The sequence below is a fragment of the Calonectris borealis genome, chromosome 2 (assembly GCF_964195595.1).
Source record: "Calonectris borealis chromosome 2, bCalBor7.hap1.2, whole genome shotgun sequence".
Lineage (NCBI taxonomy): Eukaryota > Metazoa > Chordata > Aves > Procellariiformes > Procellariidae > Calonectris > Calonectris borealis.
In genome coordinates, this window is record NC_134313.1 from 138,299,130 (window position 1) to 138,325,220 (window position 26,091).

General features: G+C 39.4%; 2 protein-coding genes across 9 annotated transcripts in view; one reads left to right on the forward strand and one right to left on the reverse strand.

Moving 5' to 3' along the window:
• The window catches only part of BZW2 (basic leucine zipper and W2 domains 2), a 58,645-nt gene extending 57,867 nt beyond the window's left edge, over nucleotides 1-778 (reverse strand). For 2 of the 3 annotated variants that reach the window (XM_075143637.1, XM_075143636.1), the window contains exon 1: nucleotides 382-778. In XM_075143637.1, the coding sequence (XP_074999738.1) occupies nucleotides 382-776 (395 nt within the window). In that variant the 5' untranslated portion in view covers nucleotides 777-778. The remainder of the gene's footprint in view (nucleotides 1-381) is intronic. The other variant, XM_075143639.1, reaches the window with a different exon arrangement.
• Nucleotides 751-26,091, forward strand: ANKMY2 (ankyrin repeat and MYND domain containing 2). 6 transcript variants are annotated; one of them, XM_075143643.1, is made up of 12 exons: nucleotides 796-993; nucleotides 1,790-1,881; nucleotides 2,865-3,016; nucleotides 4,206-4,270; nucleotides 12,481-12,619; nucleotides 14,500-14,598; nucleotides 16,757-16,917; nucleotides 18,299-18,513; nucleotides 19,664-19,799; nucleotides 21,634-21,762; nucleotides 22,184-22,325; nucleotides 24,557-26,091. In XM_075143643.1, exons 5-12 carry the CDS (start codon nucleotides 12,487-12,489, stop codon nucleotides 24,778-24,780), a joined length of 1,239 nt encoding a protein of 412 aa, XP_074999744.1. In that variant the 5' UTR covers nucleotides 796-993; nucleotides 1,790-1,881; nucleotides 2,865-3,016; nucleotides 4,206-4,270; nucleotides 12,481-12,486; the 3' UTR covers nucleotides 24,781-26,091. The 6 variants fall into 6 exon arrangements, with proteins under 6 accessions (XP_074999742.1, XP_074999743.1, XP_074999744.1 ...); XM_075143644.1 differs by lacking the exon at nucleotides 1,790-1,881; XM_075143641.1 differs by lacking the exons at nucleotides 1,790-1,881; nucleotides 2,865-3,016 and having other exon boundaries at nucleotides 751-993.

Here is a 26,091-nt window from a genome sequence, read left to right on the forward strand (position 1 = left end):
CCGCTCTCCCGCCAGCAGACCCAGCGCCGCCCGTTCCGGGGGCCAGAGGGCTTCCAGCGGGCTCCCCCGCGCCCGCAGCAGGCGCCCGGGCGCTTCGCCCTGGCAGCGGCCGGGGCGCGCAAACCCGCGCACGGCGCATTTCCACGCGCCCGCTTCCTCCGCGGGCACCCGGTCAATCCCGCCCGGACCTGCGGTGGCCGCCGCGCACAGGCCCCGCGCCTCGCCCGCCCGGCGCTGCCCCGCCGCAGCCCGCGGACGCCGCCCGCCGCCCGCCCGGGCAGCGCCGCCGCGGGGCTGAGGTACCGCTCCCGCCCGGCGGCGGCCGCGCTCTCCGCGGGGCGGCCCGGCCGTGAGGGGCGCCCGCCCACCCTCCCGCCGCACCTGTCGGGTGGTTGCGCGGTCCGGGGAGCGGAGGGCAGAGGCGGCGGCAGCGGCGGCGGCAGACAATGGAGGAGTGAAGGACAGACACATTGACACACGGGCGCCCCTGCGCCCGCCCCCTCCGCCCGGCCGCACCACTCCCGGCTCCTCCCCGGGTGGGCACGGAGGAGGAGCCGCAGGGAAGCCAGAAAGGGGGGACAAAAGAAAAGCAGAACCCGTTTCTCAACTCCAAAACGAGGGACAGGAGAGGAACAGTCTCCTTCTCTCCGGCAGCGCAGAACTGGGAAGTCGGCGGGGGGGGACAGCCGGCAGCCAATCCTCCCCACGCCTCGGCGGGAATGGTTTACCCCGCGGCCGGCCCCTGGCGAGGCGGAGCTGTGGAAGGAAGTCGCCATGAGGAGCGGGGCGGGGGCGGGCGCTGCCGGGAGGGGGCGGTTGGGGGGTGCTGTCGGGCCCGGGCTGTCGCCGCAACCGGGCTGAGCTCGCCTCGCCGGACGGTACCGTCCCGAGCCCGCCTTACCGTCTGTGGGAGGTAGGGGGGCGCGATGGCTCCCCCCAGGAGAGGTGACCTGAGCCCGGAGGAGAAGGACTTGCTGGGAGTTATCGCCACAGGTGAGCCCGGCCTGGCCCGGCCCTCGCCCCTCCGCGGCGGTGGGCGGTAGTGCTACCCTGCTGGGCCTGGCCCCGGCGCCTTCACCTCCTCGTCGCGGGCTGGCGAGGCTGCCGCCGGCGCTCCTCTCGGCGGAGGCTGGGCAGCGCTGTGCCCTGCCCTGCTGCCGCGGACCGGGCCGTGTCGCAGCGCCGGCGGGCCTCGTAGAGCCCGGCCGGGCCCCCGCCGCACCGGCCCCGCCGGTTGTACCCGAGGAAGGTTTGCTTTCGCACCCACCGCCGGCGGCGTTAATGGCGGCGGGCGAAGGGCAGATCGCGGCCCCTCGGCGGGGGCGCTGGGGCCGTTACTGGCCGCGCTGCCGCCTCGCGCGGGCCGCGGGCTCCCCTCGGCCGCGGGCACGGCAGGGCTTCTCGGGTCGCCGTTCTCGGGGGCCCGTGATGCGGGCCTGCCTGCCTTCCAGCCCCCGCCTTTGGGCCCCGTCACCCTTCTGCCAAACGGGGAAAATGGCTGTTCCCCTGGAAGTCAGAACGCGCTTCTCCCTCACACTGGCCGTACGTGGGGCAGGCCTGTGTCATCCGGGGAAGGCAAAGGGGGTTGCTTGCCTGGCGTGGAGGGGGTGCGCGTTGCTGTGCAGTTCAGGCTGGGGAAGTCCAGCTGTGAAGGTCTAAGTCTGCCAAGGAAAACTTACATCTTTCTTATGCGTGTTCATATCAGTAATGTACATTGACATTTATCTAATGACTTGTATTAATGTGCTCTGCAAAAAACTGTTTTCTTGGGGATAATCCAGTTCTTTAGCCTGTTACAGGTTTCCCTGCATGCTGTTGCCAGACCAGGATGTCCTTGCAGACAGGATGTTCTTAAATTAACAGAACTTGAGCTTGTCCAGGGTATTGCGCACCTCTTATCCCTTAGACTGTTTTATTTTGTATTTCATGTAAGCGTTGCAGTTTCACCATGTTATGTGACATATGCTTATCGCTGGGGGCGCTTTCTGTCACGCTTGCTGTAACAGTTGGATTTCATGGTCCAGCAACTTGAGTTTCACAGCCCTGTCTAAGTAGTTATACTTCAAACGGTATTTTGAAAATTGTGAGCGATGTTTGTTAGTTGGAGGTAAACAAAAACACCTGATGTGCTCCATGCATTTCTATATGTAGTTTTGAGGCAATTTGAACCCATAAGAAATTTTATTTATAGTTTTGGGGCTTCACTCTCAATTCTATTAAAATGTTCCTCTGTGTCAGAGACACAAGCATAGGACAGTCAGCAATGAATTTACTGTGGATCAGAATCAGTTTGATTGACTCACTTTAAGCAGAGTTTCAGGCTTTTGTCTTGCAGACACTTCTGTGTAATTTGCCTGAAGCTTATGATTAGGATCATGGGATAATTTAGGTTGGAAGGGACCTCAGGAGGTCTCTAGGCCAACCTCCTGCTCAAAACAGGTCAACTGTGAGGTCAAATGAGACTGCTCAGGGCTTTATCCTATCAGGCCTTGAAAGCCTCCAAGGATGGAGGCTGCAGAGTGTCTCTGGGCAACCTGTTTTGCTGCCTTACTGGGCTGACAGTGAAAATGTTTTTCCTTATATCCAGTCTGAAGCTACTGCTTCTTTCAACCTCTGCCTGTTGTCTCTTGGCCTCCTACCATGCTATGAATAGCCTGGCTGCAACTTTAAGCCCTAGCCAATTCTAGAAGTCTGACTTCTGTCAGTTTAGTGTCTTGTTTGGAAATCCTTCCATGTTGTGTCATACAGAACCTGAACTTGTAAATGCAACTTTGCTTTGCTTTACTTGCAATTTACTTTATTAAAATTTACTTTGAAGATCACCCCTTGAAGACTTGCTGTTTCTGATGTTTGTTCTTTTGCAGGGATGATGTTCTGAAAACTCGAGGTCCTAAGAAGCTTCTCACATGTTTAAAAAAAAAAAAAAAATATTTGGGGGAGTAGGCTAGTTGACAGTGCCCGGACTGTCAGTCAGTGTATTTTACTGGGTCTTTATCAAGTGTGTGAGATGACTCAGGTGACTGGCTTTTTTCCCTAAAATAATTAATTTTAAAAAAAGAATGGGTAAAGAAACCTGTTTAGTATAGTTAAACCACACCAAAAGCTTTATGAAAAGAAATTATTTCTCGTATTTGTAATGTTTTTTGAAAGAAAATGAACCAAAACTGAAGTTGCAAGAGCTGCTTTGCTGAAAATTTTCTGGAAGAGCACCTCCTTGTGATATAGTGAAGATAAACATGAAGGCTGTCATTAAAGTGAGGGATGTAATGCTTATTTTTATTAAGCACATTACTGCTGAAAGAGCTTTGCTTATGATTGAATCAGTGATCAGAAGTTTCTGTTAATTTGCAATAAATTTAATTCCCCAAGCTTAGACTCTTTGAATGTTCTTTTATTTCTATTTGTTTGGATATCTGTTGAAGTTGCATTGACATTACTGAATAGACCTTTGAAGGGCTTTAAATCAGGTTCTTAGATCTCTGGCTTAACTGAAAGGATTGTTGTAGCAAATTGAAAAATACAAAGCTATGGCCTACTCTTCCTTGCACAGTTTTTTTTCAGACTTCAGTCTACTTATGCATTTGGCAATTTTTAGAAATGTCAGTGATCAAGCCACCTCGGTCCTTGTCCTTTCCCCCTCTATTCTCTATTACTAAAAGCAAATTCCTTCCACTTTTGTGGACCTGGGAGGTGGAATGTTGCAAATTTCAAATTTAAACAGGAAGGGAGATGTGAGTAGATTATAAAGCATGCTTCATTCCGACCAGACAAGTCTTTGAAATGGGATAGTTCCCTTTTGTGAGAATTTAGATAGCTCTTTTAGACATAAGGTGCTCCAAAAGAGGTCAAAGTACAGAATGTGTTAAAATGCTCAGTATCATTTTACTCATTCAGAATTGTTCTGATGCAGTTTATGAAGAGACATATTAGTCTCCTGTTCTTGTATGTGTGTAGATCAGTTACTTCACAAAAACCGGATGTTTACTTCTAGTGCATGCTCTCAGACTACTCTTTGATGTTGTGACTTCTTGGCTTTTAGCTTCTAGAACAGAACGCTGTTCATTCCTAAGACTCTTCACTAAGTGCAATTGATTTTTTGGTGGCTAGTCTACATGGAACTGATCTTTTTCCTCTTGATTCTCAATTTATTCCCTTTCTCACCCCCCTTTCTCTCTTTTTGTGTCTTTTTTTTTTTTTAATTAAAGGAAACACCGAGGAGGCTGGAAGGCTACTGGGCAGCAAGAATGTCCGTGTCAATTGCTTGGATGAGGTACAGCAAAACTGTACAAGCATTATGCTGGGTTTAGCAAGGAAAATAATAGGTCTGAAGGCCTTCTTCTTAAATAACATTGCTATACAGGCTCCTGGAAATAGACTTATTCTGAAGATATTTCTATCCTGCAGCTGAATAATGAACCTTTGAAGAGCTCTTACTTTTTTTTAAGAAAGCTTAAAGATTAATGTTACTTAAAGTACTACACTGTTTGTATTTTCTCTCAAGTTTCAGCATGACCTTTGGTGTCTGTAAGGTAAGATGAACACTGCAGCAACACATGGGGGTGCTCCCTGACTTCTTGTCACCTTCACCAAACTGTAGTCCCTCTGCTTAGATAGCAGCAGACAGTGTGGATAAAGAATACCTGTCCCCATCTCACGCTTGCGTCTCATCACCCAAAGGCTTATCTTTGCAGAACCATAAACATACTCAGTGAGCAGCTAGGTCAGAAGTGGAAAACACACAGTCTTTTGCCAAGGCAGATGTGATAGACATGTAGAAGGTAAAATCCTTAAGTGCTACCTGAAGATGGGAGGAAGTTCGTGGAGAAAGGAACCTTGTGTGATGTTCATATCTGTTTCCTCTTCTTTTTCTTTTTACAATGTTTTTCTAAAGCGATGTTAATATGAAGTGTAACATGGAAGCGAAACTGTAATTGGACGGCTTCTATGTTAGATCAATGTGTAATTTATCAATTTAAATGTCAGTTTGTGTTTTTTTCCCAAATACGTAATTTCATAGGATCACTGGGAAATTCAGGCTGGAAGGGACCTCTAGTTCAGCCTCCCACTCAAAGCAGCTTCAGCTCTGAGGTCAGATGAGGTTGCTCTGAGGTTTATCCTGTCGGGCCTTGTAAACCTCCAAGGATGGAGACTGCACAATATTTCCGAGCAACTTGTTCCACTGCCTTACTGTGCTTACAGTGAAAATGTTTTTCCCTTATATCTGAACCTCTATTTCAACTTATGCTCATTGTCTCTTGCCTTCCTGCCACCGTAACTGAAGAGTTTGGCTCTGTCTTCTCAATGATCTTCCTGTAGGCCCTGCAGGCTGCTGTTGGGTCCCACCAAAGCCATCTCTTCTCCAGGCTGAACAAACTCAGTTCCTGCAGTCTCTTCACTGCAAAAGTGCTCAAGTTCCCACCATGTCTTGGTGGTACTCCACTGAACTCACTGCAGTTTATCCATGTCTTTGTTTTATTGTTTGGAAGGCCCAAAATTGGACAGGGTATTGTAGATGTGGTCTTGTGAATGCTGAATGAAGGAAAATTATCACTTCATCTACTGGTTATCTTCCTGGAATATTGTTGGCCTTTTTTTGTGCTGCCAACAGATCCATTTTCTGATTGTTCTTAAATACAGTTAAATATTTAAACCTTAATTTCTAATGTATGAATTTCAACAAGCTTCTGACAAACTACTCAAATTAAGCTTTACAGTAAACTTTAGGAACACAAAATACAATGTGCAAGCGTGCTTTATTGCACGGTCTTTAAAAGCTGTAATTGCTGAACTAGTGCTGAATGACTGCACCCTTGATGCAGTGTTAATGCAACATGCAGGATTACTGTTGACAGGATATGGTTTATTAGTAGAAACCATAACTGAGTTATGCCTCAGGCTATTGTTAAAGAAGAAATAGTATTAACAATACTTGCCTAATGCTCACGTCTGACTAAATACACCAAAGGTACATAAGGCTTAAAAAGTTCATGCAATGTAGTTCTTGCAGTCACCTTTTTATCCCCAAGAGTGGTGTGTAATGATGCATATTGAACAGAAGAGGGTTCAGATTTGTTTAGGATTCTTAATCCATCAGTCCTCTCACATCAGCTTTTAGAATTTTTTCTGTTATAAACCAGTTTCCCTCTAATGTGTTATTCTAATATTTATACCTAAATAGAGTGTGTGAATCCCCAGTTAAACATTAGCTTCATCTGTTATTCAGTGTTGCCACAACTGGATACTGCTTTGAATGCATCAAGTCTTATTTTCTTCTTCTGTGGCCTTAGCTGTTTATCCTGAAATTCACGTTATTATTTATATTACTACTGTTACTTATTTTATTAAGAAATGAGGAAACAGCCCTGAAAATTGAATGCTTAGATAATTGAAATGGGAGCACAATTCAGTTGGGAACTAAGAACTCATTTCCTTCCTGAAAGTCCTTTTTACATGAGAGAATCCACAGAATGAGCACAGGTTTAATGTAATTCTCTCTTCTATTTGTGCTACAGCAAACATGCAGTCACAATTTAATAATTTCCACAGGCTGGACAATCCACAGCATCTGTGGAAGCAGGCTGTTACATACTGCACTTCCTGATTTTAAAAAATAAACACATAAGATGTCCCTTTAATTTTGGTTTGACCATATATTCTAACTGCTTAGATCTGCTTTTTTCTAGATTAGAAACTACTGACAATCAGCAATCTTTTCTCTATGTACCTTTAGATAAGGACCAAGTTGCATTTTAACATCTTCCAAATTGACTTTTTAAGTATCTTGCCTAAAGTTATGTTTCTTCAGTAATTGAGCTATAATCATGGCTCTTTTCTGAATCCTTTTCAGTTGTTTCAGCTTCTTCCTTCAAAAATGTAGGTATGAGCTGGACACAGTGTTTCAGCGTTGCTTCTGCTGTTGTTACATGTATTTAAAAAATAAAAAAACTGCTCCTCTAAGTCCATTTGCTTTTCCTGCCCATGTGCCAAGACTCACTCACCCTTCACCTCCTCCTATCTGCAGTGCTCTACCGGGAGCAGAGTAAGACCCCTTTATTCAAATTAGTTTCACAGATGCCCATCTTCCAGAAGGTTGTAGATATCCAGCAGATACAGTCCTGTTTTTTCCCCAGCATCTTTTATGACCAAATCAATTTTTTTTGTTGTTTCTTTGTGGATTTAGGTAGTCAAAAAAAGGAAAGTATTTAGGGTTAATCACTGTCTTTATGAAAACAAAGAACTCTTCCACAAAACTTGTGTTTAACAGTTTGATTCTGGCAACTCTAAAACTTCAGGGGCATTTAAGCTCAGGCATCCCAAAATATTAGGACAAATAGATGGGCAATGGAAATGGATGCAAGATAAACACAAATGTATTTCATTTAAATGCACACTGCTCAGTCATTTTTTTGTCCTATTTTAGATGGAGCAGTTGCTAATTTGGAAATGTAGTATGGAAGAAGTTTTCTCTCCCCTGGGAGTACAGAGCTTGTAAATAGTGTTGTGACTTGGCAGTTGGCAGTTTACTGACTTTAACTCCTTCCATTTGCAGAGTGTGGCTAAGATCTTCCAGATTATTACGGAAAGGCAGTCTAGAGGAAGTGCATGGGACTTCTAGCTGTGGAAGTTTCCTCAGTCATGTTGGTAGTTAAAGTTGTGAAGGAGCACTGTAGTATTACAATCCCATATTTTCTGCAGATCTCTGCAGATCAAGTAGAGAGACTTGACCTGAAAAGACTTAACAGTTTTTCTGTATTTAAAATAATTTTAAGGTCGTTCATAATCTTCTTATATACAGAACTATCATTTGGCATTAGCAGCATTACTTTTTTTCCTCTAGCTTGGTAATTCAGCTGTTCACTTCTGTAATAAAATACATCTTTTAGAAACAGTCCACTTCTATATGCTAATTACAGAAGTAAATACTTTCTGGGAATTACAGCAGCAGCCTGCTTATTCGTGTATGAGGTATGTGTAGCTTTACTCATTATGTTCAGTGGACGGTTCTTCGGTTAATCTATTTTGCTATTCCAGTATGAACTTCCTATGCTAGCAGAGAATGCCCAGATCCTTGGCCTTTATTGAGGAGAAAGAGTTCTGTCTTCTGATGTTTTTTACATAATATTTCAAAAAACACAAACCAAAGAAAATTCAACAGCTATTAAGAATTATCTGGTTTCAATTCAGGTCGCTGACTGATGTAGACTTTAACTTTTCATCGCTGCTGATGAACAGAAAGATCATCAGAGAAATCTAATGTGTTACATATGTGAAACCAACAGCTCAGCAGGATGGCTATAAAGGAGGAGAATTATAGCTATGATCGATCGACATATCTACACTCACTGAACAGTATTTCATATTCTAATTTGTTCATACTTGGCTATAGCTAAAATTATTCATCCATATATCTGTTGACTACCTTCCAAATCCAGCTTGCAGTAAGTTTAAGATAGGTAAGGGCAATCTTATTTAAAAGCTTTAAGGGTGAAATTTCTAAAGGCTTTCATCCAATGAAAATTTAAGTCATGTATTTCTAGACTAGCAGCATTCAGTACCATTTCTGTTAAAAGTCAGAGACATTTTTACAGTCCAATTCCAAATACCTACCTGAACTAGTCTTAATGAGTTGGTCTGATTTCAGTAGTGCTCTTCCTTTTTATTTAGGAGAGTTGATTTTGAAGACGTTCCTCAACTAGTATTTCTGCATTCCTTGTGACACCTGCTCTTTTTGCATCATTTGTTGCCTTTTTAGTAATTTCCCAAACACTGTCTCAAATAAAAGCCAAAGCTCCAGTCTATGTGTTTAGTTTGTAATTTTCAGAATGAATAGAACTGGTATAGTTGCCTGAATCTAAAGAATAAAATAAGGCACTTTTTCCATGTTAATGTGGGGCTGGGTTCCTCACTGCAAAATGAGCTGGGAAAGGGAGAGGTGGATGCTTTAACAATGTCAGCATACAAGTGTCTATGACAGTTTTTCAGCTAGGGTTTTCACAGTCTTTTTTTTTTTTTTTTTTTTCTTTTCTAGTTCTATTTACCCAAATCACCTCTGACTTAAACTCTAGTTAGGTAGCTAGTATTCACATATGCAGTGTCATAGTGTACCCCAGTATGCGCTGAGGGAGCCACTCCAGTGTGATCCAGCCCATGTGTGCCACATCTTGGCCACGTTTCCACGTGGCTGAGAAGAATGAAGTGAGCACAAGAAGTGTAAAACACTGGGAATGTTGAGACCACTTGAATTCCTCTTTTCTCTTGAGTAACACAAGACCATGTGGCTACTTCAGTAGCAAATCATCAGTGTGTTATCCACAAAACAATGGCTTTTAAAAATATGCATGTATCATATCTGTATTCTTACATAGTCAGCATGAGTGTTTAAATGCTCAAAACATAGTCATTTTTTTCTGCCAAATATGCACAGGTCACTGGGATGCAAGATGGTCTGTGTATTTGTTTGTTTGTCCTGACTCTTGTTCCCTGGCCATCCCCTGCTCCCCAATTCCTCTGGTCAACGAAGGCTGAGAAACAGTGTTGTTGAAAACTTCCTCCGTAGTTCCTAGAAGGCAGAAGGTTGCTTTCCCAGTTTATTATCTTTATAAATTTGTTTTTATTCATCCTGTGGAAGTACACCTTTCCCAGGTGATGAAGAGAGAGAGACTGACCTGCTTTCTTCTTCCCCTGCTTCTGGTGCTAGAGTCCAACCCCTCCCTAGTTCTGGTACTCATCTGCCCTTCCTGCCTCCCCACACATCCTTTTCTTCCCTTTTTAGCTGATTCAGCCTGCTGACCCCATAGTATTTTTTTTTTCTTCAGTTGGCTCCCCCACCATGGCAGATGTTAGGTCTGCTTAGCTCTTGGAATTCCATCCCTCAGTCTGCTTCTGGTATATTTTCAGCATCGGGAGCTGGGAAGGGTGGTGTGTAATGGCTGGGCTGGCCGTGCCATGAGGCATAGCCCTGTTGTGCGAGGGAGTCCTTGTTGGTTGATGAGCTGAAGAACCCGCTCAGGGGAGGTGCCAAAAAATTTCTAGAGGCACTGCAAACTCTATTCCCTTTGTACAGTCAGACACACAGGGAATACTTACAGCCTTGCAAAAGATGGGAGATGTTAATTTTGCTCCCTGTAAACCACGTAACATCCCTGCAAAGTAAACAAAACTGGAAAAGATTCATTTTTGTCCTAGGGAATGAGATTAAAAGACTGGATTTTTGGTCAGAAGAATTTTATATAGTAGCTGCTAGAAAATGAATTCTTCATCCTATGTTCCATACTGGAACAATAAATAATTTGTTTCATCTGTATGCTTAATAAACTGTCTGCTAGTTTAGTCTTTTAAGTATGTTGTATTGACAATGCAAATGTCATTTGTCAGAAAACAAGCTGTTGCTGGACCTGTCTTTGATATTCAACCTGAGAAGAGTATTTGCAGTTATTTCAGTTTCTGTATAGGGACATAATACAGGATACCAAGTTTTTCCAGATAAGCTTGTGTCTAGCCTGTGCCATTTTTGTTTGCTATGAATGTGAAAGGCTAGTGTGACTTTAAATCCAATTTTCTAACAACTGTCCACGTGTTTTCTACTTGATATGGTTTTTTGATCCACGCCACAGCCTGATGCTTTCAAAATTTAATCAAAGGCTTTTAAAAGAAGTTTCCCAGTCGGAGGGGATGACAAAAAAAAAAAACCCAACCCTTTCCTTTGTCCTATAATCTTCAGACAGATTTTTTTAATTGAAACTGGCATTCAAGATATAACCTAACTTAAAGTCATTGTTTTCTTGAAGTTTCTTCTCCAGTCGAAAACCTTACTGTGTTCATATTCCCTTACAGCAGTACTTTTCTGCACTGCTAAAGGAGGCGAATCTATACTATGACTCCACACTGGGATTGGCCCATAAAAATTGCTGTCAATATAATAGAACATAACATAAGATAATGTAATATAATATAATATAATATATTATATTTTATATATTAGGATAGAAAGCCTTTACTCCACCTTTATAAGACCACAAATGAAACCTAGCAAAAACAATCACAAATTTGTTTCATGTTTGTGATGTGATCTCTTCAGGTCTTTTGTTTCTTTAATGGCGGTTTATATTGCAGTTTACCAAAATATTTCCGGTTACTAAAATATAATGCATCAAGTAATCATTTTTTATTATTTTCAGTTAGGATGGGGAATAATGAAAATACAATACTTAAAAATTGTTATTATAATTTTAACTTTCCCAATTTCTCTCACCTTTTGGAATTTTTTTGAAAATTATACTGATGAATTTAACTCAATTGGGTTTTATTTTATCATAAATTGAAACAAGAAATATATTAAGGCTCCAAGTGACAATTACGTTATTTCTGAGTATCACGTTACCATGCGTTTACAGAGCTGTAGTAATGGTGTACGTGACTGTATTTATGCATACAGCCTTAACTTGCAAAAAAAGGAAGAAAATGCCATTTTGATTTCCTTCAGGGACAAACTAAAGCACACCCCCTTGTATTCAGCATTGGAGAATGTTCTTGGGCAATTACTATGACTTGATATTAAGTGAAAATAAACAGCATATTGGAAAAAGCATATCAAATTCTAAAAATGGAATGTCATGCATTTTTCTCAAACAGAAATGTGCTTCTCCCTGCCCTTTGAGAGGGAGGGAGCCTGCACTAACAATTCACCCTAGTTCGGAAAATTTCCCCTAGGGTTTGCCCAGGTTTGCATTTATAATTACACCAGTGCAACTCTTAACAAAAACTCAGTGCCTCCCTTGCTGAAGCTAAACCTTTTTGTACTGGTGCAGTTTATCAAAAGGCAAGGTTTGAGACAGTGTGGTTGTTAAAGTCTAGTTAGAGCAGTGTATCTTTACAAGGGCTTTCGGAGCTCTGGCTGATGTAAGATCACAGACACAATACCAAAAGGGTGGATAAATGAGAGAGAGGAGGGTAGCACAATTACCAGTAATCATGACCAAAAATGAGCAAGATGGGTTTCAGAAACTGCAAATCTTTGTAATGGCAAAAACAACAGGAGCCTATTCCTCATTTTCTTGTTGCTTATCATATAATGCAAGGGAGAAAAGAAATAACTCAGGAACCTAACAAATTTTCTAAAACAAGCTTTTCCCGCTAGCAGAAACATTAGTTGTCTTTAACACTAATGTCTTATACAAAAGGCTAATGCCAAATCAGCAGTAAATGGTTTTCATTTATTCAACACTGGTCTGTTTTCAAATATATAGCACCGCATAATCAGAAATGTGACATGGAAATGGAAAGTCTACTGCATGTTAGTAACCATATTTTTTCATAAAGATTTTATGAGCTTTTTTTATTGTTGCTAACTTAAACATTACGTGAGGCTTTGGTAGTTATACTGAGTATGTACGTACAAATAAAAACTATCAACGGTATGAAGATCAAGAGATAAAACTAATTATTTTTTGTATGCTACTTCCTTTCTCTTTCTTTTGTTAGCATGGCATGACCCCTCTAATGCATGCAGCGTACAAAGGGAAAATAGACATGTGCAGGTTGCTCTTGCGACATGGGGCTGATGTTAACTGCAATGAACATGAGCATGGGTATACTGCCCTGATGTTTGCTGGACTTTCAGGTAACTTCTTACTAAACTTAGCTCACTGATTGTTATGACATTGATGGGTCCAATTTGCCATAAATTAATTATCTAAAGGAAGATGTCGACACCTTTCTATTGTTCAGGTTTCCTGTTACTTACGTGAACCATGCAAATATGTCAAGACCAGTAGAATCATCAGGACAGTGGAATAGGATAGCTACTGTTCAGGCTTGGGATCTTTTTTCATGTAAAAATTGACTTTGTTCAGTATTTTGAGGCATATAGTCTATCTGCACTTTGTCATGTTTGTCAGATCTCAAAATTCAGTCTCCTGTGACTGTTTCCTTGTGCAGTGGGATACATTCTGTTTAATTATACTGTGTTACACTGAAAAAGATGCTGCACCAAACTGCCTTTTTTTTAGGACTACAAATCAGTAGCTTTTACTAATATTTGAGGTGTGTCAGATCAATCCAGTATTTTTCAAATTTTGCCTTTCTCCTACAATATTTTTGCAATTATCTTGTGGGCTTTTAAAAATGTATTTAGTAAGTTGTTTTAAAACATGTTTTCTCACATTAATTTTCCTTCTCCTCTTACATTTTTTTTTTCCATAAGAGTGCTTATAGCTGTATATATCTTATCCTGTCTCAAGTGGTGGTTTGCAGCTTTCCTCTTGCTATTCTTTTTCCCTGATGAAAGGAACAATTATTTCCTTGAGTGAGAAAAAAACATTACATAAAAAACATTGTTCCTTCTGGGAAAAAGATTAGGTTTGGGAATAGGTTATTTTGAGTATCTTCTTTACCAGGCCACTTACGTCTTCCCAAAAAGGAGATTCTAAGGAAGTAAGGTTTCTTATCAGGTAGAGTTTAAACTCTGCCTTCTTTCATCAAAAAAAGAAAAGCATGTATATGAACCTTAACTGGATCCTCAGATTGCTTTTCTGCTAAAACTTTGGTAAAAAGATTTGGGAAATTCAAGCGTTCTGTGGCATTGAGTAATATCAGAGCTGCAGCAAGATGGGAACAAACTCTCAGAGGTTGTTAAATGACTGCAGCTTTATGGAAAATGCTGGATTTTCACCATTTTCTCACAGCTGAGCTTTTAACCTGTCGTCCTGGATTTGAATGCTTCTGAATGTTGATTTTAGTGTCTGTTATCTGTGAGTGCAAAAGGTACATGAGCACTACTGACGCAATGCCTTTGTGTTTAAATCAGAAACATTCCTGTCCATCCACCATTCCCTTCTTTTTTTATATTCACTTTTCTGTACTTAGCATATGCACAAAAACTGATAAAATAAGAATACCTTTGAAAGCAGGACCAGCATGAGTGGTGACAAGTGTCCTTATTAGTCTCTGAAGGGCACCAATTAAGTCATCTAATCTTCCCATCAAATTTTAGCTTCATTTTACTTGGTATTTAGCCCAGTCTGAACACCCAGTTCCCGCTGTGGAGAAAGGAACAATCTGTTCCCTTCTCTATGTTCCTGCTACATAATAGTACTGGATTTGTTTTTCTTCTTAGAATAGCAAATGTTGTAGTTGAACTGTCAAACTAGATTAGTAGAATTTGATTCTATACTGCTATCCAGAGGGACCAAACTCTAGTGTAGTTATATGCATATGACTCCCATAAGCACCATGGGGAGCTGAATGTGCATTACAGAGACCAGAGTTATACCCTGCCTGAATTTAGTTTTTACTTTGATTTGGCCCTCTGGAACCATAAATAAGGAGGCAGCACTGTGCCTTTCTCTTACTCCATTCTTAAAATAATCACATTAAGAACATTCACTTCCCTCAGTGTAATTCCTGATCTTTAAGAAATTCACTCCTTGTTTTCTACAACATAAAGAATTACAAGTTCTGGTTTGTTCTCTCTCATTCCCATATCTTCCCTCCCAAATTCAGGAAACAAAGAAATCACCTGGATGATGTTAGAGGCTGGAGCAGAGACTGATGTCGTCAACTCTGTGGGAAGGACAGCAGCTCAGATGGCTGCTTTTGTGGGTAAGGTGAAAGTCTATTATCATTTCCTAAATTCCTAAAGAAGTAAAATGTTAGATCCTGATGCTTTGTATTGGAGCAACATTACTTAATGCCCTGTTCTGAACTGACACAGTTGTTCAGCTTTTTCCCCACACCTCATCCTATAACAGAGTCAATTTGTGTTCTGTTCCCATGCTTTGTTTCATAAAAGCACAAATGATCTTATCTATAAGAACAGATGCTGCTGTTCTCCAGGTGTGCAAGGTTTTGCAATGTCATCACTTTTCAAATAGTAGGAGGAAGCTGGTAACATCTGAGGTGTCTCAAGTGGAGGTATGTGCTTCTGCCGTACAAAGTGCGTAACTGGAGCTTCCTTTGAGGGAAGGAACGAACGTAGCACTAAGAGTCAGGAACTCTCATCTGAGCTTTGCCATGAGCATGCTGTGTGCTAGCGGTGAGTCACCTCCTGCCCTTCTCCCTCTGCATGTGGAAGAGGGAGAAGTCTTGGAACCTGAGATAGTCAGTACCTGAACTTAACTAGAACAAGCTAAAAGATTTGTCGTTCCAGTATGCCGTGTGATCCTGGGCAAAACATGGAACCAGGCTTTTTTCTGTTGTTGTGTTTCTTTTTCTTGTCTTTTTTTTCTAAAGCCTTTTTACTTCTTTACCCATCTTGACAGTGCTGGGAGATTCCTGAATTAACGTTCCCAAATGTACCACTTTTTCTTTATTTCTAGCAAGGACGTGTGATAAAACATTACCAGAAAAAGTGGAGTCATTTTAATGACTCAGCTATTGCTGTCCAGATGACCTTCCCAAGAACAAAAAAAATGAGGACCTGTATTTTCACTTCAGCACAACCTTCTCGTATTGTTCAAGTGTTTGAGAACTCTCTTGCAAGTCCATTAGGTGTTCTGGATTCAAGAGCCTACCTTGCCATTTAGATTTACTTCCTTGAATAGTGAGTTAGTGCAGTTTCAATTTCAATCATATCTCATTTTGGTCTTTTAAAGACGAAAAGATTGACGTTGCTCGCTTGAGGTTCAAGCAGCAAAGCCTTAACTATTCCCTTAATATGTCAGAGAAGTCCACTCCTATTAATTATACTTTGGATTTGGAGAGTCTTTTCCAATGCAATGCTGAATTGAGTTATTAGCGAATGGGGGATGTTATCTCCAACATAATTTTGGAGAATTTTTGTTTAAAATCTCATCAACTCACCAGGATAGAATAAATATTTTCAGGCATACTGAGATGTGCTACTCTGTAGAGGTCTGAACATTGGAATCCATTTCTGTTCTTTTTTTATTCTCTGTCCAATCAACATTAATTCACCTGTCTGTGTGTGGGAAGTGAGGATACTTCTTCCCATGTCATTAGTCTTATACTGTGGTCTATTAGCTTAGAACAGTCTCTTCTAAAACAGTGGAGGGTTTTAAATGCTGGAATTTGGTTGGCTGTGTCTTCTACTGATTGATAGGATTAGTGCCAAGATAAATCAATCAGTTTAAAGAATGTGGTCCTGAACTAGAGAAGCTAGATTTTACTTTCCCTTTAGCCAAGTAATCCATCATTTTGTCAGATGTAGAAAGCAAGAAGGGGGTGTAACTTCTCTCATCTTGTTACTTTCATCACAGTCCTTTTTTTGGTAAATTTTAAGCATGTTCTGTTCTTATAATTTCTCCTGCTTTAGGTTAATATATTACTATCTGTTTCAGGTCTGAAAACTTTCAAGTCCCAATGCAAATGTAATTAATTTTTGAAAGTACAGAGTGGAGAGGACTTTTCATGAGAAATTTTAACATTAGTATGACACTATTAGTATAGTATAACTTTGGGGAGAAATACCTATTCTCTTAGTTTTGGCTTACCAGGGAAAGAGGATGCAGGAAGGGGGTAGAGTTTTCAAAATGAAATTTCAAGCAGTCATTCCCTGCTGGGAGTCAGTAAGTTACGCTTACTGAAGACGAAAGTTACGCTTACTGAAGGTGAAAGTTACATTTACTGAATGTAAAAGAATGGCAAGAGTTGCCCGTTACCAGTGCAAAGCGTGTTATGCTAAGCTCCTGTGTGGGTAATTCTCATCTGTATTGCTTACATTAGATTTGGTTTTAGGTCTTTTTTTTTTGGTTATTATTTCATTTCATTGGTGATTTTTTTTTTTCTTGTATGCTTCTAGGTCAACATGACTGCGTGACCATCATCAACAACTTCTTTCCACGTGAAAGGCTGGACTACTATACTAAACCACAAGGCTTAGATAAAGAACCAAAACTGCCAGTCAAATTAGCTGGGCCTCTCCATAAAATTATTACTACTACTAACATGCATCCTGTTAAGGTGGAGTAATATGTAAATGGTATATGTTTGTTGGCATGGGAACTGTTTCTTTATGTCAGAAAGCATTCAACTCTTCAGACTCCAGTTGAGATCAAAAGCATTATCCATTAATTTAGATGCTTCTGAAAGTGAGAAAGAATTGGGCTCAACATTTAGACATGACTCAAAAATGAAGCTATTTCAGTGTTTATATGCACCAGAATCTTGAACTACCATCTTCAAGTGGAGAGATTCTTATTTTTTGCATCAATAACCATGAATAGCTTTCTTTTTTGGCCTTCTTTTTTTCCTAGCCCTACTTGAAGTGGAAACACAGAACAATTTCCTATCTTAACAAAATCTCATTGTTTTCTCAATGCTTGTCTCAGCATGTATCTTAGAATCATAGAATCATAAAGGTTGGAAAAGACCTCTAAGATCGAATCCAACCGTCAACCCAACACCACCATGCCCACTAAACCATGTCCCTAAGGGCCTCATCTACACGTCTTTTAAATACTTCCAGGGATGCTGACTCAACCACTTCCCTGGGCAGCCTGTTCCAAGGCCTGACCACTCTTTCAGTAAAGAAATTTCTCCTAATGTCCAATCTAAACCTCCCTTGGCGCAACTTGAGGCCATCCTACCTTCATCACTGGTTCACCATAGTTACATCTACTGCTGCTGCTGTTTCTGAAAGCATGGGCAAGAGATGTTTATTTTTACTCCCCAGTGTATTTGCTGAAAATAATGTCTCTTATGGTTTGCTCTTCCAGTGTAGTTCAGAGAAATTAGTACACCTAAATTCAAACACAAAGTCCTTGGGCTTGCTATTCAAAGTCAGGAATTTGTCAACAGTTGCCAACCAGGTATTTGCAGTACATACAAACAGTAATGTACCAGTGGCAGCTAATTTAGTGAGTAGAGTATACAGTTTCCTCTTAAAATTGTAAGTGCTTTACTAGTCTACCTGAAGTACTCCCAAGATTATGTGAGGTTAATGTGTTCTGTGAAACTGCTTAAATCATACAAGTCCAGTTTATTTTAGGTGTTCAAAAGGAAATAGATTTTAGGACAGCGTATGGTAGTTTCTGTAACTGTTTATTTTGAAATGGTTTTGATTCTTCAGGTTCTTATTCTGGAAAAATCCTTATTATTTTTAATATCAGTCCTAATTTTGAATGTTTCTTTTATGGGAACTGTGAATTACAATATACTAAATAGTAATACTAAATAATGACTGAAAAAAAGAAGGGGAAGGCTGCGTAAGGAGGAAGTAGAGGAATATTAGAAACTCCACTGAAATATAGCTACAATGAGCTATATAACCTTTAATGCTAATGCACAAGTTTTAAAATATTGGTTCCTAATTGGATTACATTTTCTTCAATCTTTCTCATAGATTGTGTTGCTGGTAAAAGAGAACCCTCTATTGGCCGAAGTAGAAGCACTGCAGAAATGTTATAGGGTTCTGGATCTAATTTGTGAGAAATGTATGAAGCAGAAAGATATGAATGAAGTACTTGCTATGAAAATGCACTACATCAGTTGCATCTTCCAGAAATGTATTACATTCTTAAAAGAGCGAGAGGATAAACTAGATGGATTTATCAAAAGGTATGTATTTCTACAGAGACGTCTGAAGGCATATGTATGAACCAACTTTACAGATATCAGAAAAAGATAGCTGTAGTAATAGATTGGATTGTCTTGGATAAAGGCTATGCCAAGTAAATTTTGAAATAATCCAGTTGCAGTCACTTCAGGTTGGCACTGACTCCCTTTTTTCTGTCTAAAGCGGCATTGTCCTTTCCTGGGGTACAAAGGAAACATTCCTAGAGTTTCAGCTCCCTGCTGGAACTGGTTAGAGCTTGGCAATCGCACATACACTATGGAGCAGCAGAGCGCAACATGTGGTGAAGAAAAAGGGGAGTGATAGGCTTGAAAAAAGAATTTCTCAATGTCCGATATGGATCATCTGGGAACATTTCTCTTGCCATTTTGCTCTCCAGCAGTCATACAGGGTGAGATTTTTTTTCAAAAACACTTAAGCCACTGAGAACTGCAAATCCCACTGGTTCTGGATGAGACTTGGACTCTTAAATCACTTAAATCTTCAGAACCTACTCAGAGTTACAAAACCAGCTGCCTGCTCTTAAGTATCAAAGTAAATGGTCTGGCTTTTAGAAAGATCACATTCCCCATAGACCTCCATGGATTTCTATGTGATACCGAAAATAAATTATGAAGTCAGCTTTCACATGCTGAAATCAAATAGTTCATCAGAGATCCATATAAAAAAGTAGGTGCCAACCAGATAAATATAGAAGGATCAGGACTATAACACATTATTAAACATAAGTAAAGCAGAATTTGTATTTTGAAGTATTGTGTATTCTTCAGTGTTTATTTTTACAATGCTCATTTTTAAACACAACAAAGCATTTTGCTACTTCAGTCTGATGTAGGTACTAGTCTATCTGTGGATGATTATTTTTCTCTGTGTGGCTGAATTAGTAAGTAGTGGTTTCAGAGCATACATTTAGTTATTTTATATTTCATAATGATTGTGCATTAGAATAAAAATAATTTCATTTGCATTTTAAACACCGTTGCATTTGAAGTTGTCGAATTATTTCTAATTATAATAATTCTCTATAATTTGAAAGAGGACAGAGTCAGGAGGACAGAGTACAGCATGCTGTGTATTTGTTCTTGAACATTTACTATGTGATTTCTTATTTGACTTTGGTTTTAAAAAATTTAGTCTCTTGAAAGGAAGAGATAAAGATGGTTTCCCTGTATATCAAGAGAAGCTAATTCGAGAAAGTATCCGAAAGTTTCCTTACTGTGAAGCTACATTGCTCCAGCAGCTCGTGAGAAGTATTGCTCCTGTTGAAATAGTAAGTTTTTCCTATCAGGAAAATACTTCCTAAGCAACTTGCATAGTAATTGAGTTTAAACAAAGCCATCTTTCTGTTTCTCAGCTTCTGCAATGTATTATATTAAGCAAAGGCTTTTGAAAGTCCCTGAACTCTCTGCCAAACTGGAATTTTATTTTACATATTGCAGGAAAATGCTCTAAAATACTTCAACTAGTAGTTTTTTTCCTGTGCCCATAATGAATGCTTAAATACCTCAGCTTTTAAAGAAAATTGGAATAGTTTGTTTCTGTGTCAGAGCTTTCTTTTCCTACTCTGGGATGTCTATTCAGTTTTTCTTTGCCAATTCACTTTTACAAACTGTAGATTCAGACACAGATGAAACCAATTCTGCACTCTTTTTTCACAATGTCTAAATTCAATTTAAGATCAAATCATTTCCTAGATTTAATGTATTTCTAGTGTACACCAAAGGTTGGTAATACATGATGGTAGAAAAAGGGAAAACATTCTGTGAAGCTACTTTTATCACAGGGAGAGGCAAGATGATGCAATATAGAGTAAAATGTGTATCTAAATTAGGAAATCAAAATTACAAGTAAAAAAATCTAACTTCAGTTTTCCTCATATGTCTTTGCTAACACACTCTTCATTGTAGTACTATAAATTATTTCATAATAAATCTTGCACAAGAGTTGTTACTCTGTTGTAAGAATGTTCTCTCTGGTCTCTGGGAGCTAAACGTTATATGCACTAACACTAGGGAAGTGGAACAATTCTGTGATGTGTTTGGATTATGCTAAGTGAATTAAAAATAGCCTCCATCTTAAGTGGCTCCAGTCTAATAAAATGTCCTGAGGCTTAATGCAATCCCTACTGTTTGTCTAAGCCAGAAAAATAAACACAGTGTGAAAACATAAGCCGTCATGATGCATTAAGACTCTCTTTAGAGTAAACATTTTCCTTCCTGTCCCTTTTTTCTTCGAAGAGCTTGCAGTCTTTTCTGCCTTCTCCCTTTAAAGAAATACAGTTTGTTGCATTGGATTTCTGTACATTTTGCAGAACTGGGAAGGAGGAGATGCTGTAAATCTTTAATAGTCTGGAAGGCCTTGACCTTTGGCATGCACAATTACTTAGATTCAGTCTGGGCATCTCAGCATTGTCATAGTAGTTATGATCGTGCATATTCCATGGTAGTCTTAATGGTTTAAGGATTTACTTACAGCTGGAGCATTTTTTTCCTCTAATGTTTACATCATTGCCCAAAAGAATAGTTGTAATTTATGGTTACCAGTAAAATATACTAAATCTTACTGCTTGTATTGCATGAGAAAGATACTGCAAATAATATCTAAATAGTAATATGCAAATAATCGTTTTGAAGATTCCGGGTTTTGATCATTTGGTTTGTAGTATCTGCGTGCACTGATCACAATAGTGTTTTGGTGACAAGCAAAATATCTTTCTGTGTGCCAGCACAGAGACTAATCTGCGAAAACCTGCTGCATATGATCTACAAGCAGATGACAGTGTGTAAAGAACACTGAGTTCATTAATAGTATTATTAATAATTTACAGAGTGAAAAATGATCATTTTTATCCTCCCTTCTACAGAAGCTAAGGACTAAATTAACTTTATATACAAAAATTTATCTAACTCTATAAATGTTAGGTTGTGCATGTTAGTTGAAATTCTATGATTTACTTTTATGTTCTTGCTGCTGTGGCATCTTCAGTGAGACTGCAGCTAGCCGCTTGGAAGCTTGCATTGCTTGTTTTGTTGTTTTTTTACGTGTCCCTCTTTATGATAGTGTTGTTTTTTAATCTCATTACCAACTCTTGTCTAACCTTTCAGGGTTCTGATCCTACAGCTTTTTCTGTACTTACACAAGCTATTACTGGCCAAGTGGGTTTTGTGGATGCTGAATTCTGTACAACTTGTGGGGGAAAGGGAGCAGACAAAAGATGTTCAGTATGTAAAATGGTAAGAATCCATTAATAGTTATAATGAATCACAAAAAATAGTGCCACTGAGGTGCTGAGGATTTTGAATGCTTGACTATTTACTGTGTAGACTTACGAGGAATGGCATGTATGCCTACACTGAAAATGTGCAAGCCATCTACTTCTGGGAGAGATGCCTGAAATTCACAAGTAGGAGTACTTGGATTTCCAACTGTGTATGAAGAACGAGTAAAATTTCTGTATGTTTAGAGTTAACAAAACAAACTATTCTTCATAGAGTTTTATATAGGTTAGAATCACACCATATGACCTTACAAATTGCTTAAAAATACCATAAGTAATATACATAGCAAGATTTAACTTGGTACACTAAGAAATATAAGAATATTGTGTATTTTTTTACTACATAAAGATGAATTGATAGCTCTGGTAACTTTCAGGTGATGTACTGCGACCAGAACTGCCAGAAAATACACTGGTTTACCCACAAAAAAGTCTGCAAGACCCTGAAAGAAATTCATGAGAAACAAGAACTAGAAGCTGCCAAAGAAAAAAGGAAGCAAGAAAAAAAGCAAAAGAAAGGTTAGGATCTGTAGTTTGCTTGCTGAAACTAATGCTGCATTAACTGCACACCACGAGGAACAATAGTAACAAGTCTTAAAATCTGTAACAGCTGAGATTGAAAGAAAAATCTTTGTTGTAACATAACAGCATACCTGCATTTGTTGGAAATTCTAGTCTTTCAATTTACAAATGCTATGTACTTTCTAAAATCTGATTCTTAATGCTAGAGTTACACAGGTTTCTACAACTAAAGCATTCTGAATTACACTGCACTGTTTCAAAATCCAAATCTTTAATCAAAATCATGCAGAAGTTTCATGCTACTCTACCTTTTGTTGGAGGTGTTAGGACAAGCTGGATAATAGGAAAGCAGCCCACTCCTTCCAGTTGCAAAGGTTGATGTAGATGTTAATTCTCCTGTAATGCTTTCTTCTTCATATTCACAGTATCAAGTTGTGTTGTGTACTTTGAATGTGAAGAAAGAAAGCATTACGATTTAAACTGTTAATGATGTTTTTCTCCCTTCAGTGAGCAAATAATTAATAAATAATGACAGAAAAAACACTGTATCACACTCACCCCCCCTTAACTTTGATACAATGTTTCTGTAAGTGAAATAATAGGAAAATCACTTTTTCTCTTTCACAACTTAATAGATTCCCCTTCCCTTGTTTTAAGGATTGTAGAAGTGCACTGGACAAATCACACTTCTTTTATAATGGTAGTATTCTTCACTTCAGCTGGACTGTAAAAACTATAGCAGGATATGAATTACTAATAAATTAGTAATTATTGAAGTTTTCAACAGCTTCCTGTGATGATCCTGTTACAAGAGTTGTTGTTGCATGGGATCAAGATGACTATGGAAGTTGGAGGCAAGGATAATAGAAATCCCTGAATATATTGCATACCAATACAGCAAAACATAATGGGCTGTGAGCAGTGTGATGCTTCACGCTGGTGACAAATACACAGACTTGCAGGTTCCTATTAACTGAACAAGTCAGTGGCCAGGTGCTGTCCTCTTCAGAGGTGGAGACAGGACCTTGGTGGATAGTTCTTCTCCCTCCCTTCCTAAAAAGGGAAGCTAATATTTTTTGACATGTTACTACTGCACTATCTAGACGTTAATCTTGCTAACTTCTTCAGCTACATGGACAACACACCATGGACCTTACCAGATTATGCGTTGTTAGCATGACAGTGAATTCATCCTAGCTTCAAGTCACCTTGTGAATAGTGTTGTATCAAAGCTGCTCTTATCAACAGCAGTTTTATTTCAAAAAGCTAGTAATACCCCCTACAAATCCCTTGCATCTGGGCAGGTACATCCCACAGCTGCAACTACAAGCAAAACCAAGAGTTTAGGAGTTTCCACTGTACAAGGGTGAGTGTTAAGGAAGTCTATGCTTCAGCCTGGTCTTCAGGCAGTTAGGTCCATAGCGAAATGAGACCTTGGCAGGGCTTTGGCAGTGTTGTGGCTAACTGTGACAGTGTTTTCAACTGGCTATCAATCATAACAGAGAATAAGAAACCAAGATGAACTCCTTCTGAAGGTGCCGGGGCCCTCAACTAGGCTTTCCCCTCTTTCTTTTCAGAATTGCTTGCGTATAGCCCCTACTTAGCAGAATCAGGGCAAAAGTTATTTAACAATTCTTTTCTCTGAAAACATTACTTGAAAAGTAAAGGTGCAATAGCTGATTCTGTTCCATGCAGTTAGGTTATAAATTTTAGGATGACTCACTTCAACCAAAGTTCATTGTGGTCAACTGTTCATTAGCAAATAATTTCTTCAGTCTGTTATATGCAAAAATGCTTTCTACATAATCATGTACATGCCTCTTTTTTTTTTTTTTAAAGAAAAACAAACCCCACCTGTATTCTGTGTTTAACCAGCCTGCAGCCATTTTTTGAAAAGCTACCTGTAAGAATAGTGTTGATAAAGCATGTTTGAATTGAAAGTTAAAATAACTGTAGTGTCCTGCTCTGCTCCTCTACGTATTAAAAGAAGTATGGCAAAATTGAAGATAAATTAATGAGAGCTTTGTGTAGAGTTAGTTTCAGAGTAATCTTGCACCAACTTAAGCAGAACTCTAATGTCTTAAGTCGTTTTTGATGAAGCTTGGTTAAATTAATCAATTTTGTCACTGATGCAAAGTTTCCTAGTGTTTATTACTCTTCAACAATAAAAATGTTTGTTTGCAGATGAGTTCAGTGTTTAGTGATGATGCAATTTCTCTTTTGTTTAGATGAAGTGAAGCCAATAGAGGGTAGTTCTACAAGTGAAGAACAGTCAGACCCTGGTTCAGATGCCTCCAAAGAAGTGGATCCAAATCACGCTACTGACCAAATGGAAGAACCTGAATTTACCAAAGAGACGGAGGCACTAGCCTTGCACCCTGAAAGTCCACTGGAAAGTGAGACTGGCTTAGCTGACATTGCTATTCAAAAAATTCAAGATTCTGAGGAGTAAGAAGAGGTTAGGAAGGGACTAAGTGTTCTGGCTACGTCCCTGTACCTCAAGGGTCCTAAAGAATTTTTTATGCTGACCATGTCTGAGTTCTTACAGCACGGCTTGCACAAGACTCCCTTTGAAAGAGAGCATGTCTCTGTTCATCTTGAGATGAAGTACTGGCTAATTTGTCTATAAATACTTCAGGTTCTGCCGTAGATTGTCAAAAATAGGTATTTATTATCTGATGAAAACTAGAGTGACATAGATCCATCTGTATGTATACCAACAGTAAGCATAGTAAAAAATTATGAGTATCTGTGGTTAATCAGCCACTTAGTGAAAAATAAAAAGCATTTGATTTGGATTATTCATGTTTTCAGAACCTAAAATCTGTTTTAATTGTAATTTAAATATTTTTTTCTGCAAGTACACAGAACGGTATTGAAAAGCATTGGGGAGCCAACTGTTAAATTGCTTTTTTACACCACTTTATGAAGCTTTATCTGCAGGAATTCAGTAGCAGTTAGGTTTCTGAAGATACTCATCTGAATTCTCAACTTTTCGTGACATTACTGTAAATATTTTTGATTAGTGAGTGTACAACAATAGTGTCTATTTTGTGGCAATTTTATTAAATGATACTGCTGTTTCAGATGTCTCAAGCTGACTGTGAAATGTGTGTTTCAACAGAATTATTTCACTGTTGGTTTGGTCAAAAATATTCCAAGTTTGTCAAAGTCTAATGAAGGGAAGACCAGAATGATTTCTAAATCTCAGCTTTCAGGTAAAAATGCCTTAGAGCACACTGGGATGTTGCTTATGAATTATTTCATAAACATAAAAGATACTTAATATTGTTTATGCTGAACATGGTCACAGTGAATTAAATGGGAAAATTCACGTGTGCATTGATACAACTGGGATTTCAGTTAGGCTTTCAACTAAATACCATATCTAGAAAATAGTTTCCCTTAACTATGCTGTTTTCACTCAGACTTACTACTGCATCTCATGAAATCAATGGGAATGCCACAACCGAAAATATCACTTACTGCATAAGGATGGCAAAATTTGAGATTACCTAATTGTTGGATGAATAACTGCTGTTTTGAACATGGCAATATCCTTCAACTTAGAGGAACAGGACCATCCTCAGAGGAAACAGAGGAAAAATGCTATTTTTTACTATTTAATATATTGAAAGATTTTGCTTAATATTCTGAAAACTGTAAGAGTGAGGATACATAAATGCACCTGTGCAGGGAATGTACCTGTGTTTTAATTTCAAGGATTAGTAAATTGTGAATAAAGGGAAGTTTTTTAAAAGAA

Coding starts and splice junctions, on each gene's coding strand:
- ANKMY2 (XM_075143641.1), top strand. CDS start 927: ATGGCTCCCCCCAGGAGAGGTGACCTGAGCCCGGAGGAGAAGGACTTG. Junction 14,599..16,756: donor TCAGATGGCTGCTTTTGTGG/GTAAGGTGAAAG, acceptor GTATGCTTCTAG/GTCAACATGACTGCGTGACC. Junction 19,800..21,633: donor GTATTGCTCCTGTTGAAATA/GTAAGTTTTTCC, acceptor CTAACCTTTCAG/GGTTCTGATCCTACAGCTTT.